We start from the raw sequence: 18,434 nt of genomic DNA, 5'->3' as shown, positions 1-18,434 counted from the left end.
CAGCACCTTTCTTTTAAGAGTTGGGGTGTGTGAGGTGGGTGGGTGCTTGGCTCTGAAGACCTGCTGTGGAGTGTTACAGAGGATGCGTCCGCCATCTCCTCCCTGTTCTAGAGTGGAGGGTGGAGTGTAGTGGGCCACCTCTCCAAAGGCAGAGCTCTGAGCCAGACCAAGGCATTTAGCTTGCCTTTTCCTCAGAAAGCTCAGCCACTGCAGCCACCCCTGGACAAGAAACCCTGGATGTGCCCGCAAAGGTATACACGCTGCCACCAGGATGGCAGAAGGACTGGAAACCGCACGCCCTGACAGAAGGTGTTCCTCACCAAGGTGGGGTCTTCCCACTCTGCAGGGATGGGTGGGCAGAGCACCTGCTAGTTGCCTGCACTTCCACCTGGGGGCATGCGCATGAAGGAACAAGTGTTGCTTGAACCTCAGAGTCTGTCCCATGGAATCTCGGCCTCAGAAGCCTGAAGGTCTGCAGGGCCAATTCTTGACCTTGACCTGGAGTTTTTCCCATTGACTATCTGCACTGGACCAGGGCTTCAAGGAAAAGTCTATTGCCAGTACTACCCCCTACCCCTCATCCAGCCCCATCTGTTAAATGAACAGGCAGCCAAATGGCTTCATCCATCTCAGTGGTCCTCACACTTCAGTCCCTCCTGTACCCTCTTAGAGGCAATTTCACTGTGTACACGCACCACCTATGTGTTTGCTAGCTTAGTATTTTCCTCTAAACAGACTCATTTTTTAAATGAAGATTTCATTCTAAACAAGAACATCAATGAAGTTCAGTTTTGATGGGCTAGTAATTTTCCCCCCTGGTATATAATAACATAAATACACAACTATTAAAACTGTACAAAAATCATATCACATATGCATACCACCCTGGGAAATAATGGAGCCCTCCCCTCAGCGCCAAAAAGGCTGCACAAATAGCTACCCGGGAGAGGGCAAGATGAATATGGAGCAGTCCCTGCTGGCTGGCCCACATGTCTCTCACAGAGCAGGAGGTAAAAGCGTTAAGATGGAGAGGACGTTTCTCGCTTGGGGGCCGACAGCGAATCACCTAAAAGCATCAGCAAGTTTTTCAAATAGAAGCTGGGGCACAGGGTGGGGCACTAGGACCATCAGGATTAGAATCTGATCTGTCAGGAGTCCCCTCCTGCTTCCTAATGATAGAAGATCTGCAGGTATGTGGGTGGCCCAGGTGATCCTGCAGCCTAGAGGAAAGCCAAGGACAGAGGTCAGAGGTGGCTCAGTGTACCTGGCCCTTTTCTCTGACAAAGTGGGCCTAGGAGCACAGTGGCCTCAGTTGAAGGCTTCCCATTCCTCCAATACAGGGATTCTCAAACCCAAGAGGGTCTGATTCAGTGGAGCCCTCAAATTTGCTGTGGACAAGTTCCCAGGTGTTGATATTGCTGCTGGTCCAGGACCAGACTGCAAGAACTGCTTTAGAGGATGGGATTACCCGATCCTGGTAAGAGAGGATTCTGAAGTGACGACAACTCAGAATGAACATCACAGAGAGCAAAAAACATAACTCAGACACAAACTACAGTGTGCTCATTCCCAATGCCCAACACTGACGCCACGCAGAAGAACCACATGGCAGGACCCAGGTCACTGCTGGTTCCAGTGGCCAGCCCAGAACTTTCCACTGAGATCTCTAGAAGAATCCTCCAACAACAAACAATGTCACATCCAAAACAAGACTCAGTTAATAGATGACAGAATGACCTGAGCTGAGTTCTGTGGGAATGTGACTTCGCAACTTTGCCAGTGCCTCCCTTCTTCCCCATGGCCCCAGCGGCTCATGACAGGGACTGAGACTTCTCTGCACCCCTCTCACCCCCATCTTACCATCCTAGCTGCAGTCAGACTATGGGCCACAGAAAGGAAATCACTGTATTCACCCCTAAGAATCTGGCCTAATGGATAGAGATTGATTTATTGAAATCCTTAGTGAACCCAGACACGCCAGGCTACATGCAGGGTGAGGGGACAGAAAGGCTCTTGTCCACTGGGGCCTTCCAGTCCAGTGGCAGCAGGTGACTGATGAGGAAGCAGATGGGGTATTTCTCTGCCCTGTGCAAGGAGCTGGTACAGAGTGAAGCCTGAGGGGAGAGAAGCACAGAGGCGGCACACCTGTCCCAGCCTGGGGAGGAATGCAGAACCAGGTGTGGGGGAGGACGCCTCACAGAGAGGAGCCAGCACGGAGGAGAGGCTGGACCAAAGGGGAAGTGCCTGAGATGAGACAGAGAAGGAGGCCTCAGGGGATGCGAAGGGTCTCTGCGGCCACCCCAAGGAGCTCATTCCTGCTCAGGGCAGCAGGGAAGGGCTGACGATTCTACTAAGTTTGACTCCTTGATTAGAAGCAAGCACAGGGTCCCCTGCCCTCATCTTTGGGCATGTCCCCCAAGCTGTGTAAGTGGCAACGTGAGAGGAGGTGACCAGAAACCCCTTTGGTGGGGCAGATGGCAACCTGGCAAGCAGAGAAGGCTTCAAAGAGCTGCGGAGGGCCGAAGGGGCAGGCGCTTTGAAGAGGAAACTCTGCAGATGGTGCCCTTTTGGTCTTGTATAGATCAAAGGCTTCGGTGGGTCCCAACTCTTGAGGGAGAGTCTGGTGTGGAAGGGTCAGCCCCAGAAGTGTCCTCAGAGGTCACTGAGGACCAGTGACTGGGCAGGGGGTCTCTGAGCTGGCTTGGAAGGAGGGGAGGAAAGGGGAGCCGTGCTCGTGGCAGGCACCACACCCCGTCACACAGCCGGGCTCCTGAATGGCAGCCAGCCATGGGGTAAGGAACCAGACTCTAGATGACAATAAAAACAACAGCCACCCCTTGCATGGTGCTTATTATGAGCCAGGCGCTCCTCTTACCACTTTAACTTTCTGAACATATGTAATCCTCACAACCACCCTTAGAGTTAACCATTATTATCCCCATTTTTAAGAGGAAGAAACTGAGGTACAAAGCTCAGTAATTCTCATGGTCACACCTCTGGGAGTGGCAGGATCGGGGTCAATGACCAGATCTCCCTAAACCCTCACCACAGATTCCTTGAGCTAGGAGAGATCTTAGAGGTCAACTGACCCAACTCCCTTATCTTACAGAAGGGGAAACTTAGGCCTAGAGAGACTGAGTGATGTGTCCAACAGTACTTAGCTGGTTAGTTGCATCATGGAATCAGGAACGCAAAGAATAACTCAGTGAAGGTGGCTTAGTAGAGCACAGAACCTGGAGCTGGGAGAAGAGGCTCAAACAGCCCTCTTGCTGTCTCTGCTGGTCCTGCCAGGCACTCCTACTCACTGCCTTCATCGCCACCTCATCCTTGCCTCCATCCTGTGCCTGCACTGCCCATGTGGATGCCACAGCACCCTGGCCTCTCACTCCCCCCCCCGTCCCCTCCAACTTCAGGATTGCTTTCATTTGACATTCCTTCCAGTGCACCAGTCCAGAACAGAAGTGCTTGATGCTGCTGATCGACCAGTTTCATAAAAGGAATCCAGTTTCCTTTGCACTCACTAAAAGCTGTTAGCCCCTGGCGAGTTTCCAGGGCCTGAACTCCAGCGATGCAGCCCAGACATCAGAAGAGGGATGCCAAAGCCCTTGGGCACAGAGAGGAGTCAGCTGGGCTGAGAGATTTAAATTGAGAGGGGTTCTTGCCAGCAATACCACCAAGCAACATCCTGTCCTTAGAAAAGAGGTTTCCCGCTGAGATGCCCTGAAACCCAGCTGAGGGCTCTAACATAGCTGTGCAGGGAAAGAGATGTGGTACCAAACTGCCAACACCTGACCCCAGTGAGGACAGAGTAATGGAGAAAACACTGACCAATAGTCTGTCAGGCTTCCAGCCTGGGCTGGGCTCTTTACCAGCAAGTGTCCTGGGGCAAGAAGGAACCCACCCTCCATGACCTCAGTTTCCTCATCTGTAAAATGGGAACCATAACCCCTCCCTACAGGGCAACCAGCTGTGAGAGTGTTTGGAAATCTATAAAGCACTCAACCAAATTGGGGCTGATCATTTATCCTCTTTACACCAAAGATTTGGGGTTTTTCAAACCTCCAAGGCTACACACCGGTAGTTCCCATGTGACTGCAGGAAGTTATAGATGGAAAGAAGGAGCAATGGGAGGTCTGGACCAGGCATCCAGACTCCAGGATTCAGTCCTAACTTCTCTGCCAACAATCTTTCATGTGCTTTGAAACCCTGTGCTTTGAAACCCTGAACTTTGTTGCTTCTCCTCTCTGGGCCTCAGTTTCCCCTTCTATACAATGAGGAGGTTGGGGGAGCTGTCTCTAAGGGCCCCTCAGACTCTGTCAGACAAAGACTCCCCTGGCAAAAAAGCAGGTCCCTCCAAATCTCAGCAGAGTCTCATGTTAATGGGACCACAGGACTGGCCCTCCCCACCCTCCCCGTTGAACTGTTTCACACTCATTTCAGAACATTTGTGGCTGCTGTATAAAGGGCAGGCTTCCAGCAAAAGCCTCTCCAGTGTTTGGCAGTGAGTCACTCCCACTGGAGGTGAAGTTCCCCTTGTGCCTCTCCCTAGGGACTGGGAAACAGAGGTGGGAAGATCAGGACCATCTTGTCAGGGAAAAGCTGGCCTTGTCTGGATGACCGCAGATGGTGGGGCCAAACACGTCTGCTTTTCAAGCGCCTCTGAAAACATCCCTCTCTGTGCATAAACTTTATAGTTTACAAAGCTCTTTAAAATTCATGACTCATCTGATTTTGGCAACAACTCTGCAGGAATAGGCATGGGAAGGGTTATAGTCCCCATCTTATAGGGGAGGAAACCACAGCTCAGAGAAGTAAGGTGACTTCTCCAAGGTAGCACAGCCAAAGCATGGAGTGGCCTCTCCTTCCCAAAGGAGAAACGGGGCAGAGCTTCAGAAAGGTAAGTGCAGAGCTGGAGTGGAAACCAGGTCTGTGATTCCCTGCCCTGCTCTGCTCTCCTTGCCCATCCCCCGCCCCACACTGGCAGAAGGGGCGTGTCCTCCCTGACTCCTCTCACTGAGGTCTTCCTGGACACCCGCCTCATACATTTCCCCCCAAATCGGCTCAGAGTTGTGTTTTTTCTCTTGGGCTGCTAAGCACACCTGGAATGTCTTACCTTGTTGGGAGGCTCCATGTATCAAGAGCACACATAGGAGAAGATAGGAAAGTAGGAACTATAAAGAGACTAGGAAGAAAAACAAGAAACCATTCTGCACTCCGGTGAGTGGAGAAAACTTCTTAAAGATTTGCTAATAGTAAAGATATGTGGAAATGGGAATTTTCAAATGTCGTTGGAGGGACTAGAAATTGGAACAGCCTTTCTGGAGGTCAGTATGTCTCAACATTTTAAAGGACCCAATAATTCCACTTCTAGAAATCTATTATAAAGATGCACACCTAGGTGGGAAGGTGTTGGCTGTGATATCAAAAAGCTGTAAACATTCAATAAATTACCATCTATCCATGGGACACAACACCGTGGCCCATTAATAAGAACGAAGTCAATCAAGATCTCTAAGATCTGTTGTAAAGTGAAAAATGCAAACTATCTAGTATGAGGACATTTGGGTTTAAATATATTGAAAAAGGTCTGGGCAGATGAACACTACACGGAAAGCAGGACTTCACTTGGAAGACAAAGTGGATTTAGAGGGATTGGGTAAAGCAGCCCTTTTCTTTTTTTACTATATATAATTTGGCTTTTTTGTTGCTGTTATTGTTGCAACAATAAACCCCAGAACACCAAGTATTGATGTATACGTGTAAGTCATTAAAACAAACAAAACAAAACCAGAAAAACCACCCAATCCACAGTGACTTTGGAAACTTCATTCCAAGCCAGCTCCTCCCCAAACCCTCCTCACAGGAGAAAGGCTCTTGGCGGCACCTCGTGATTTTAGATGGCCGCTATAGGTCAGCAGCAAGGACAACACACTACAGGGGCAGTGAGGGAACAGACCACGCGACTTAGCCGAAAGGCACAACGGAAAAGAAGGTTCCACTCCTGAGCTGTGCAGGTTGGAGGCCTTCACCTGTCCCGCGCACAATCGAATTCCTCAACAGCTTAAAGGCCCCGTGTCAGAGCCCATCCCTGATTGAGCCGTCTTGCCCCTTGCCCAGAGGTAGGTGAGATCGTGCCTCTCGGCAGGGCGTACCTCGGAGAAGCGCTGCACGTCCTGGGTCAGTGTGCCCACTCGCTTCCACTGGTAGTGCTTCAGCAACTTCAGGATGGCCGGATTCACTGCGTTATCTGATGGGACCGTCCGAAAGAAGTAGGGGTATTTTTTCTTATCTGCTAGAACAGGCGTGGTGGCAGCAAAAGAGAGCTGAAAACACAAAAGAGACAGCACTTTTACTGGGGGGACCTCAGAGCTGTGGGCCCAGGATCTTTCCTAAGGGAAGAGAGGTCTTTAGTTCTCACTCAAGGTACAAACACACAGGCAAAATATTTTTAAACCTTCTTAGTGCAAAAGTAACAAGTTATAATTGAAGGGAAGGTTTTTAAAAATGCAAAATAAGGAGAAAGAACCATCATTAATGTTGTAGTCTAGCTCCTTCCGATCCTTTTTCCATGCACGGCAATGTTTTAAAAAAAGATTCTTGAGGTCATTCTACATAAACATTTGAACTGTTTATTCCCTCACTTAACATTATCCTACAAGCATTTAACCGTCCTGTTAAAACTTCTTGTAAACATTTTAACATGTAAACTTTTTAATAGCAGCATAATATTCTAGCATATGAACATAGCATAATTTACTGAATCATGTTTAATTTGGGGGCATTTAGACTGTTTCTAATTTGTCATTATTGTCATATTATTCTGCAAGCGTCTTTGTGCTTGGCACTTTTCCCCTATATTTCAGGCTATTTCTGTAGGATAGAGTCTAGGATGTGAAATTTCCCAGATAAAGGATGTGAGCTTTTAAAGACTTGATATTTATTTCCAAAAAGGATTGCATCAATTTACACACCCACTAGGCAGTTATAATTAGAGGGCCAATCTCACCACACTCTTATCAACGGACGGAAATAAAACATCTTTCTATCTAATTTATTAATGATTTATCACTGAAAAACTGGAATCATAATGAATTCATTGGTTATACATAAGGTTGAACATTTTTCCATGTGGCTGATAACTAGCTGTATGTCCTATTTTAGAAATTGCTTTTTTATGTCTCTTGTTTATTTTTTGAGTGGTATTCTAATGCTTTTCTTATTGAATTTAATGAAGACTATTATATGTACAGCATTCAAACTCAGGCTATTACAGTTGCTGCAAATATCCCAGTTTGTTTGCTTTTACATTTTGTGTGTGTATATTTTAATTTACACTCAGTAGTCAAATCTATCCATCTTTCCCTTTATTAGTCCTTCTTTTTTAAGTGCCAGTGAGTTGCTAAATTGGATTTCAATTATCTGTCCTACAGGGAACAGCTTAAATGTCACCTCTTCTATAACATTTCCTCTGATCTCTGCTTTCTCTTTCCCTCAGCCTCATCCACAGAAGGCGATTATCAAATCTTTTGATCTTTGCAGTGTGATGGTAGAAGAATGGTATCTTCTTGTAGTTCGATTTGCATTTACCTTATTATGAGTGAGGTTGAGTATCTCTCTTATGTTTAAGAGCAATTTGCAGTTTCTTTCTGGAAAGTGTTCACATCCTTTGCTTGTTCTCCAATTGTACTCTCGGTCTTTTTCTTATTGATTAGTAGCAATCACTTATTGATTAGTGATCTTTTATAGTAGGGAGATTAACCCTTTGTGATGTAAGTTGTTAATTCTCCCCCAGTTTGTACTTTTTCTTTTGCCGTTTCTCATGGTGTCTTTTGCCATATAGAAGTATTTTTTTTTAATGTGGCTGAATTTATTAATTTTTTTTCTTTCTGTCTTTGGGTTTTATGCCATATTTAGAAAGGCCTTTCCCACTCTGAGATTATAAAAGAATTCCTCCATGGTTCCTTCTAGTCTGTCTATCATCCTCCCCTGTCTGTCCTCACGGGTTTGTCGCCTGGTGTGAGAGGACGGAGGAGACCCAGTACCCGCATGTGATGAGCGCCTTCCAGCACAGGTTCAAGAACAGGCTAACTTGGTTGGCCGTTAGGCTTTATAAGATCCTGTGATCCCTGACAAATTGATTTGTTTTTCATGTGTCTAGCAAGTATTTAATAAACTCTTGTATAGTAATTTTTTTGTTGTTGGGTACTGATAGCTCCAAAATTTTGTGACCACTGTTGTGGTTATGTCTGTACATCACTAGTTAATGCTACTTTATCTAACCTTATTCAGTATGCTTCATTCACCAAACTTTGTGCTCAAAATACATAAATACAATTTTATTTTATTTTATTTTTGGCCGCACTGCATGGCTTGCGGGATCTTAGTTCCCTGACCAGGGACTGAACCCGTACCCTCAGTAGTGAAAGCTCGGAGTCCTTACCACTGGACCGCCAGGGAAGTCCCAATACTATTTTTAAAAAATAGTATTTCCTTCCTTCTCTTGTTTCATTTAAATCTCTGATCCAGAGAGGGCACGGCTGAGCAAGATCCCTCTTTGCTGCCACCGGCCTTCCTTCCCCACCCTTGCTGTCTCAGCAGCTCTAGATCCAATACAGCTCAGAGTCCAACTTTAACATCCAGGGAAGTAACATCCTGGCACCCTCAGGCCCCAGCTGAAGTTGCTTTACTGCTCCTCCTGTCACCTGAGGAAGCACTTCTTTTCCTCCCAAGACTTTAGCAGAGCAGGGCAGTGGAGATCTTATCCCTTTCCCTGATCTGTCTCAGATGGTAGATGGCCACTACCTAGGATCCCTGGATCTCCTGCATCCACTCAGCAGTCTCAGCAGGTCCTGTCTGTTGGAGCTGAACACACAACAACCCATCAGCTGTCACCTAGAGCTAGAGAGCACCTACAGGAACCAATTTCTAAGATCCCCACAGAGACAGGACATCATCCCAAGACTGGTAAAGGTCAAGGATAGATCAACCGTTAAAAAAACATTCTGGGTAGAATAAGGCCCAATGAGAGAGGAAAATCCCAGCTGGACATATTGAGGACACTCAAATCCAGAGCTGTCCAGCAAAGAAGGCCTGCTGTTGGAAGTAGCGAGATCCCTGTGTCTGGAGGTGTGCAAACGGAGGCTATGGCCTAGCAAGGATGCAGAGGGGCTGCAAAGTGTCTGAAAACTCCTTAAAAACCGTATGGAAAAGCTTGTGTGGGCATGTATGTGCATACAGACACACATTTTTCTGAAAAGAGGATCCATGGCTTCTATCAGATTCACAAAGAGAATCCTATAACCAAACAAGGTCAGCACCCCTGCCTGAAGGTGATACTTAGGTCGCATAGCAAGTGTAAGAAATAGAAGCTTTCTACAGTCTGCTCAAACCTAGCGTCTTATTCTTCTCTCAAGATTAAAATAACACTTCCAGCTTCCTATGGTCTGTGTAAGAAGGAGCTATTAGAAAAATCAGGCAGCAACTATTTCAGGACCTGGGATTGGTATATGTGCAATTGCATCCCCCAAAATGCTTATCTGATACAATTTGGAAAATTATGGTTTTCTGATGTGATTTCTGAATCACACTCTGGTTGATACTTTGCTGTTATTGTCCCATTAGTTCCAGGTCCACAATTAATTGTTGCTTGAACAACCTCATATGTTTGCCCTATAGGTAATTAGAGTGGTTACTGTTCAGTGAATAAATGGCCCATTGTGTTTACAATGGGCTTGGAGTACAATATATGCCCCGGGTCTAAATCATGTTGGGTGCAAAATATTAACTGGCACTGACATTTTCTGCACCATTTGAGATAATGCACACTTTGATTAGATTGCTTTGCATCACTGTTCCTCTAGCTTTAGCCTCCTAAACCTTTCTTCCACTGGCAAAGACTGCAGGTGCCAGGTAGCACTGCTGAACTTCAGAACTGGAGAAACCTGAGAAATCATCTAGCTCTGGAGTTCTCTACTCTGGCTACATGTTGGAATCACATGGGGATATTTTTAAAAATATTGATAACTTGGTCCCACTCCAAACCAAGTGAATCAGAATCTCTGGGCATAGATCCCAGGCATCAGTATAATTTAAAAACTTCCCAAGGTGATTACAATGCCCAGTGAAGGTTGAGAACCACTGATACAGCTCAACAGCCCTAGTTTTGAATATGCAGACCAAGGCCCAGAAATGGAAAGCTATTGAGATACCCACCAAAGTCAATAAGAGGTAAAAGCGGAATTCGAATCCAGGCCTAAAGGACTCTAAGACCAGTGCTCTCTCTCCCTCTGATGGCTGTCCCCTGCATCCTATGAGCTTGCCAGGCCTTCCTCCCCCAGCACAGTCACCCAGCATCTGCAACAACAGCCCTGTTAGCACCCTAACTCGAAGACCCAATCTTTCTGGGCTCTCCTGCCTTATTTCACACAACCAAGTTCATTTCTAAACAGACTGTGATTGAGGCTTCAAGTTAATCCCTAACCAAGGATTATTTATTTCAGAGAGTACTTTTTATTTTACAATTTTGTTATCCTTTCTAGTTTTATTGCATTGTTTTGAGAATTTGGTGTGTACAGTGTCTGCTTTTGGAATTTATTGAGGTTTTTTTTTGGTGGCCTATTATACAATCAATTTTTGTGAAAGTCCCATGTTGGCCAGAAAAACAGATGCAGTCTCTAGTTGTAAGCTATAAAATTCTTTATCAGACTTCTGATGTATAAAAGATATAATCCAGCTAACCAATTACATTATTAACACGTTTTGTATTTTTGCTTACTTGACCTATCAAAGACTGAGAGGTATGTTAAGTTTTTCTCTATTGTCTCTGAAAATTTCTCCATGTTATTCAAATTTTTTGCTTTATATGCCTTGATTTTATGTTGTTTTGAGGATAAGTGTTCATTACATCTTTATTTTTCAGCAATGTATACACTTCCCTAGTGCAAACAGCAGGTACTTAATAGATAATCATTGAATGAACTGAGAATTAAAATATTTATCAAGGTAAAATAACCCTGTTTGTCATTTTATTGCTGTTTGTTTCAAATAATATCTTGCTCAATATTAATACTGAATTAGCATCTCGCTTGATATTTTTTTTTAATTTTTAAATTTTTTATTTTTTACATCATTATTGGAGTATAATTGCTTTACAATGGTAAGTTTCTGCTTTATAACAAAGTGAATCAGTTATACATATACATATGTTCCCATATCTCTTCCCTCTTGAGTCTCCCTCCCTCCCACCCTCCCTATCCCACCCCTCCAGGCGGTCACAAAGCACTGAGCTGATCTCCCTGTGCTATGCGGCTGCTTCCCACTAGCTATCTACCTTACGTTTGGTAGTGTATATGATATTAATATTGAAACCTTTATTTTTTGCTTGCATTTGCCTGCCATAGCTCTGATTCTCCTTTTATTTGTATTCCATTACAATTGTTTTTAAGTATATTTCTTGAAATGAGTACATGAATGGATTTTAAAATATATGCTTATTGCTGCAATAAATACTTGGTCTTGCTTTCATCATCTTGTTGGCAGTCTTATTCTTTTTTTTTTTTAATGTTTCCTTTTGTTCCTTTTGGTATTCAGACTTCTCCATTCTGAATATGTTAATCTTGCTTCTTGTCTTAACCTGCTAGAACATCTTTTCATATTGTGAAGAAGGGTAAAGGGTTGAAAATTTGCTTAGGATGACCCTCTGTTGCTTTGACACATGGTAGAATTCATCTGGATATAAAATTCTTGGGCTACCATTTTTTCCCTTTGAAACTACAAAGTGATGCAGCGGAGAAATCCAGGGATATTTTGATTCTTGTTCATTTGCAGGTATCTGATTTTCTCTGGATGCCTGAAGGATTTTTTTTCTTTATTCTTAGAATTCAAAAAGTTTGCCTAAATAGATGTGGGTGTGGCACTTTTGATTTTATCTGGAACACAGGGAGTCCTTCAATCTATACCCTCAAGTCTTTTAACTAAAAAAAAAAAAAAATATATATATATATATATATATATACACACACACATATATATGTGTGCATTTATATATAAAATATAATACTAGGCATTTATTATATATATATTACATTAATATTCATATATATTCTTGCCTCTCCACTGGAATACCTGATTATCTATGTGTTGTCTTTCATTTCCCAAATCCATATCTGTCATATTTTTTCCATGATTTCATCTCTTGGTCCTTGTCCTCTGCATTCTGGAAGACCATCTTATTTTATTCTATCTCTTCTATTACAGGGTATGTGCATATTCAGTTTCATTAATTTCTGGTAAAATGGCCGTATCATCCACAGTCATAGCGGCAGAGCACCAGGGTTCTCATTTCTTCACATATTGACCAATATTTGGTATTATCTGACTTTCTACATTTTTGTTCAACTTTCAGGGATAAGGTAGCACTTCATTATTAATTGATTTTGCAGTCCTCTGACTGTGATGTGGTTGACTAGCTGTACAGACACGTTAGCCATTTAAGTTCTTTGTTTGGTAGGTTTGCTGATTTGCTTTTCAACAGTCTCAGTCTTAGTGTTACTGTCCTTGACATACTTTTATTGTTATTGACTTCTTCCATTTCCCAGTAATTTTTTATGATCATAACCCTTTTTGTCCCATCCTCTTATCTCATGTTTCATGGAGACCATGTCATATGCAATCATGCATATGATTGAGGATGCCAAAAGTCTTTCTAAAGTTTCTTTCTTTATCCTAGAACAGCTCATCTTCAGAGCTGGACTCTTCCTCTACTTCCGGGTATTGTGCACCTTTTATTATTTTTGTGGTACTTTTGCAAAGGCTGAATGTTAGGTGTTTTCAGAGTACTCATCCTCAAAAGCAAGGCAGGTATTTTCAGAGGTGGCCTATCAAAAGACAATATATGGATTGCCCTTGGCCCTGTTTTCTGTTTGTTTACATTATAATTGAGTATTTTTTTCTCAGAAAACTGGAGAAGATTCAAGCACAGATTTTGGTGTCTAGTATGCTCCCACCTTACACAGTTCTGTATTAATGAGCAGCTAATTTTCTGATACTGTGGATCAGCGCAATACATTAAATTCCTGTCATGCATTGCTGCCAGGGATTTTCTTTTCTATAGATTTTCTTTTCTATAAAGCTTTACTTGAGAGGTTTCTTGTGCCCTCCTCTCCACTCCTATCTAGCTTTTTCTAGGAATTTATAGCTCTGTTTGAATTTAGAAAAAAGCATCTTGGTTGTCTCAAAGAACAGCAACTGTGACTAGAGGCATAGCTGTCCAATTTTCTGATTGGTAGAAGCCCTAACAGACTGTGGAAGGGAGAGGGAAAAGTATGTCTATTATTTTTCAGGGCAGTTGTAATTTTATGAGGCAAGGTTCCAAGTGCCAAGAGGCAAAATTTGGTAGGATTTTCTCAATACTGTCCCATCTACTTTATAATCGTGAAGCTTCCAAACATCTAGGCTGTCAGTGAGTCTTAGAGTCCCTTAGTTCTTTGAAGTAGGATTTACTATCCATTTTACAACTAAAGAAACCGTGGCCCAGAAAGGTGACATAAGCCATGCAAGGTCAGTACAGGAAATATGGAATTGGTCTTTTGACTTCATATTTAGTTCTGTTTCTTCAACCAGCTCGGACCCATCAGTCCCAGGTGAGACGGGGCAACGATCCAGGGCTTGGTCTTTCTACTGAGACCTGCTAGCACAGGGAAGAGACAGCTTATTTCAAGGCTTCCAGAGTCTCTCAAACATAGCAGTGTCCATGGTGGGCATGGTTGGTCCTGGGAGATTCTGGGGGGACACACCCTTAACCAGCAAAGTGGGATGGGAAGACAGTCATCAGCGTCTCTCTCTGAGCTCTGGCTTGCCATGGAATATTCTGTGAAAGATTAGGGTTTGCCTATTGAACTGTGCATCTCCTTCACATTAAGGGCCCACAGGCAGAGAGAATAGGAAAGTGAAGACAACTACAATGGCACTTCTGGGAGCTGGGAAACCGGGCTTACCCCTGTCTCTATGGCTTTGAGAACAAGGCAGAGTATTTCCCCTCTGTGGGTGTCTGTTTTTCTCATCTCTAAAAACGATGGGTTGAAGCAAAGATTTCAAAGGTTCTTTGCAACCACACAACTCTATACTTCTCTCCCCAGCAACTGAGGAAAATGATTAAGGAGTTTGTTAGTTTTGTGGGGGTGTGTGTTTCATTTGATCTGACATTGTATTTCACTTCTCTGCAGATTCAAGTCTAGATGAAAAATGTGAATACACCTCCCAATTTCAGGATCTTTATTAAATTCTCAGCCACTGATGAATTCTTCTCTAAATGCAATTCCTTCTTTACCTGGTTTGGGGTCTCAGAGTTTAACTTTTCTGCAGAAATAAACCATTTTTCAGGTGGAAAGTATAACCAAGAGCGCCCCTAGTTGCTAAATCCTAGGTGAGAAGTGCGGGCCAGATGCCAGGGGGGAGAAGATGATTGAGGCTTGCTCTTTTCTCCATTTGGTTTAATCTTCTTCCACGGGTTTGCTGACTGTTTCTGTAATTAAATGAGGGAGGTATTTGTCATCTAGGCTTCCTTTCAGCCAAGATGAATGGAACGCAACTTTCTCAGGAAGCTTCTGACAAAACCCTGTTTGTGGCCAGTGCCAGGACATATACAAAGGCACCGGGCTGTGTGCGTTGGGAACTGGGCTCCACTTCAGATCTGCGCCAGGTCACCGCTGCACCCAAGCCCTGGCAAAAAGCTGTTTGGACACAAAGTGCCTCAACACAGACACCCGTGAGATTAACGTGATGTGGGGTGGCCGCAAAACATTTCCCGAGGTAAGGAGGGAAAATGAAAGTCTGGCATTTGGGCGAGTTCTTGGGGCCCCACTCCAACCAAGGCCTGCTGGGCAGCGTGCGTAGGCTTGCTCTGAGGTTTGAAACCTCTTCTGGAACCTCCTGGGGACAATCGCCTCTCCTTCCTGCTGATGAATTTTAGTTTTAATCACTCAGAGATGCACAGCAGTTCCATTTTTACCACCCACGTCCATCGCCGGATCCTTACTGGGGACTTGCAACAATTCGTGAGGGAGGTTGGGAAGGCATAATTGTCTTTGTTCCTCGTGGAGAAACCGAGGCTCAGAAAGGCACAGTGCCATGCCTAAGGCCCCCATGGCCAGCAAGGGGAAAAGTGGGATTTGAACTTAGATATTTTGACTCCTTCAAGGTATTGCCTAGTGAGCACCTGCCGTGGGGCAAGCATTGTGTGGAGGGCTTGGTGTGAAGGGTTCACTTTGCATTGAATGTGCAAAACCACCTTATGAGGTAGACACTATTTTGATCTGCATTTTTCAGATGAGGACACTGAGGCTCAGAGAGGTTCAGAGAGGTTAAGTCACTTGCATGTGGTCACACAGCAAGAGATTGGCAGAGCAGGGAGACTAACATCACAGGCTTTACTCATTCCACAGACTGCTATGCTTCTTCTCTGTGATTAACAATTTCCAAAACTCGTTTACTGCTTTAGTCTAACTTTGATTTTCACAAAAACCCATGATACAGATAGAGCAGACTTTATTGACCTCATTTTATAGATGAGGAAACTGAAGCTCAGAGAGATAAGTGACTTGCTTAGAGTCCCATGCTAGCAAATGGCAAGGTTAGGGCTCAAACTTGGGACTTTTGTTCTTGAAATGTGGTTCATCTCTCCAATGACAAGGCTGCTTCTTAGGGAGGCACCCAGGTACAAGATGAGAAAGCAACTGGGGCCATTTAAAAGAAGAGAGAAGAAAAAAAAGATTTGCTTAAAAGAAAAAATACTGAATCCGTGGCTTATTATGTTTCGATTGCCTAAGATGTTCCAATTCAATTACATGAAACAAAACTCGTATGTATATTTGATTTTTTACTGAAGATAAAATCCTTCATATTTTTCTTTTTTAAACTTTTATTAGGAAATATAAACTACAATATAAGTGTGTAAAATATATATGTTCAGTTCAAAGAGTAATAATAAAATCAATACCCAACTGTCCATCACCGGTTTAAGAGAAATAGCTTTTATTTATGTGTAAATATTAAATTGCAAAGTAACTTAATTATTTGCTCTTTAAGATACAATTTTTTCCACGTGCCATTCTGCGATTTTTATTTCCTCTTCACTCTCCTCTACAACATTTCTATCATTGTTTTATGTAAAGAAGGTTGTAAAATAAATAGTACTTCCTCAAATCCTTCCTTTCCCCTTTATAAGTAAAAAATAGGAGTAAAATAGAGAAAGAGCAAAACTAAGCCGGTGCTGAGAAAGCGGTATGGTCCATAGGGGTCAGAATTTGGAGTTTCAGCTTGGACAGGCCGAGTCTGAACGCCAGCTCCACCACTCACTATGCAACTTCAGGAACATTACTTCACCTTTTGGGATCTGTCCCCTCTATAAACCAGGGTGACAAGCCACCCCCCCCGCAATCTTAGCGCTATTCTGAGGATCAGAATAACACAGGCGCCCAACTAATGACTGTTTATGTTAGATCACAGCTTCTAGACTTAGAAGTTATGAGAATTGGACGGTATTTCTTACAATTATGAAAAGCCTTTTAACTTACAAAGTCCTTTCCTTCAGTAACACCTCAACCCTGCGGAGGGCAGAGTGGAGAAGAGTTTACCCATTTTACAGATGAGAGACCTCAGAGAATGGAGGGGTTTGCTCACAGTGACGTAGCTACTACCAGGCTGAGAAATAATTCTAAATTGGGCCTTCTAAATACTAACCTGGCAATTTTTAAATGTCTTGTTAATTAAATATAATAATGATTATATTGCTTGTTTAATTGTGTACAATTAGAACATATGTCTTTAATTTTCTCTTAAACTTCTGATAAGACGCTTCATTCATTTCTCCCTTATAGCTGTGTAGGTGACAAATACAGGAAATTAACAAGTCACATTAGAAGACTCTTTGGTTTCCTCAGCTCCTTTGCACTTTGCTTTCAGCTGATGTCTTCAGGGGTAAGAAGCACTCTCATGTGATCACAGCTGTGAAGCCAACTGCTTTTTAATTACCACACTGCAAAAACCATGTCTCCTCATGTCAATTTAGCACCTCTAATTAGTCAATAGGTTGACATCACATCTATGGAGGGGAAAGGTGTGCTGGGGCCCAGCGTGATGCTTGCAGTGGGAGAGGATGCAGCATTTCCATCTGCTGGATTCTCCCTTCTCTTCAGGGCCAGCTCCTATTCATCTGTCCAGGCCTGCTCACAGCCACCTCCTCCATGTAGCCTTCCCTGCCATCCCTCAGTTCTTCCAGCACTGTTTCGTGCCCTTGCTGTGGAGTGCTGAGAAGTAATTGACAGCCAGGCCCATTTCACTGACTGGTCTGTGAGCATTTTGTGGGCTGTCTCCAATCCTCTCTGTAGCCATGGGAGAAGAGAGAGAAGAGGAGGGGCAAGGGAGGCAGTGGGGGCACAAAATGCCTCCATGCTTGCCTTCCAGACAAGAGCTCACCATGGTTTTCATATAGAATGGGGCTGAGGAGGAAGGCAAGTACTGGTTTGTGTGGCTGAGAAAGACAGGGATTTAGCTGGGCCTGTCACCTTGGAGCATCTAAAGGGAGTCCGGGCAAAGCTCTGGGTAGCAGTACTCTACCCAGGAGTCACTCAACCAGCACAGGCCAAGACTCCTGAGGGGGGCTGTGAGCCACCTGCCCACTGACACAGAGAGAGAGAGCACACAGAAAGGTCAGGAGGGTGGAGGTCGCCAGGCATCTCACAGCCCAGACAACTGGGCTCTAAAAGAAGGGGTCACTGTAGGTTCCATTTACCCCTGTGAGCCAACACCTTCCATAACCAAGGAAAGGAGAGCAGAATGCTGGACTCCAGACCTCTGAGATTTGCTTCATGATCAGTCCTGGGGAAATTAAGTTAAATCAAGATAAAAGAGTGATTCAAAGGTGCTTTCCAAGAATGTGAAGTCTCCTTCAGTGGGACAGAGAAGGTCATCCTGGACCAGTGAGGCTGGGGCTGGGGGCACAAGGAAAGGAGCACGGGTATGTGGTTATGGAACATCAAGACCCAACTCCTCCATGTATCAGTTGCACTTCCACTAGCAATCCATTAGGCCTCAGTCTCCCCACCCGTGAAATGGAGAGAATAAGTCCTGTCCTAACTCTCCAGGGCTCTTTTTCTCTTTTTCAAATGAGAACTTGGTTGTGAAAATGTTCTATAGGAAGTTAAGTTCTATGCTAATAGAAGGTGAGGGTTACAAATCCCACCTGGTCAGCTCATCCCTCACCTTTTCTACTGCTCCAGCCTCCTTTCTCACCCTCTCACTCCAGCCTTCTACTTCCCAAAGCATACCAGGCTCTCTCTCATTCCCCCATGAAGCCTTCCTGAACACCTCTCCGCACCTCCAGTCTAGGCCAAGTGCACCTCCCCACCCCAGCCCCATCAGATCTATCACACTGTATT

General features: G+C 44.1%; 1 protein-coding gene across 1 annotated transcript in view; it reads right to left on the bottom strand.

Annotated features, from left to right (window-relative positions):
* The window catches only part of GABBR2 (gamma-aminobutyric acid type B receptor subunit 2), a gene marked incomplete at both ends in the record, with an annotated part of 365,749 nt that overhangs the window by 215,946 nt on the left and 131,369 nt on the right, over window positions 1-18,434 (bottom strand). Inside the window, one exon of the mRNA XM_082657435.1 lies at window positions 6,153-6,323. Coding sequence (XP_082513561.1) covers window positions 6,153-6,323 — 171 coding nt within the window. The remainder of the gene's footprint in view (window positions 1-6,152; window positions 6,324-18,434) is intronic.

Source organism: Grampus griseus, assembly GCF_964374135.1.
Source record: "Grampus griseus genome assembly, chromosome: 6".
Lineage (NCBI taxonomy): Eukaryota > Metazoa > Chordata > Mammalia > Artiodactyla > Delphinidae > Grampus > Grampus griseus.
Note: the sequence above shows the minus strand (reverse complement) of the source record. Positions and strands in the feature narration are given on the sequence as shown.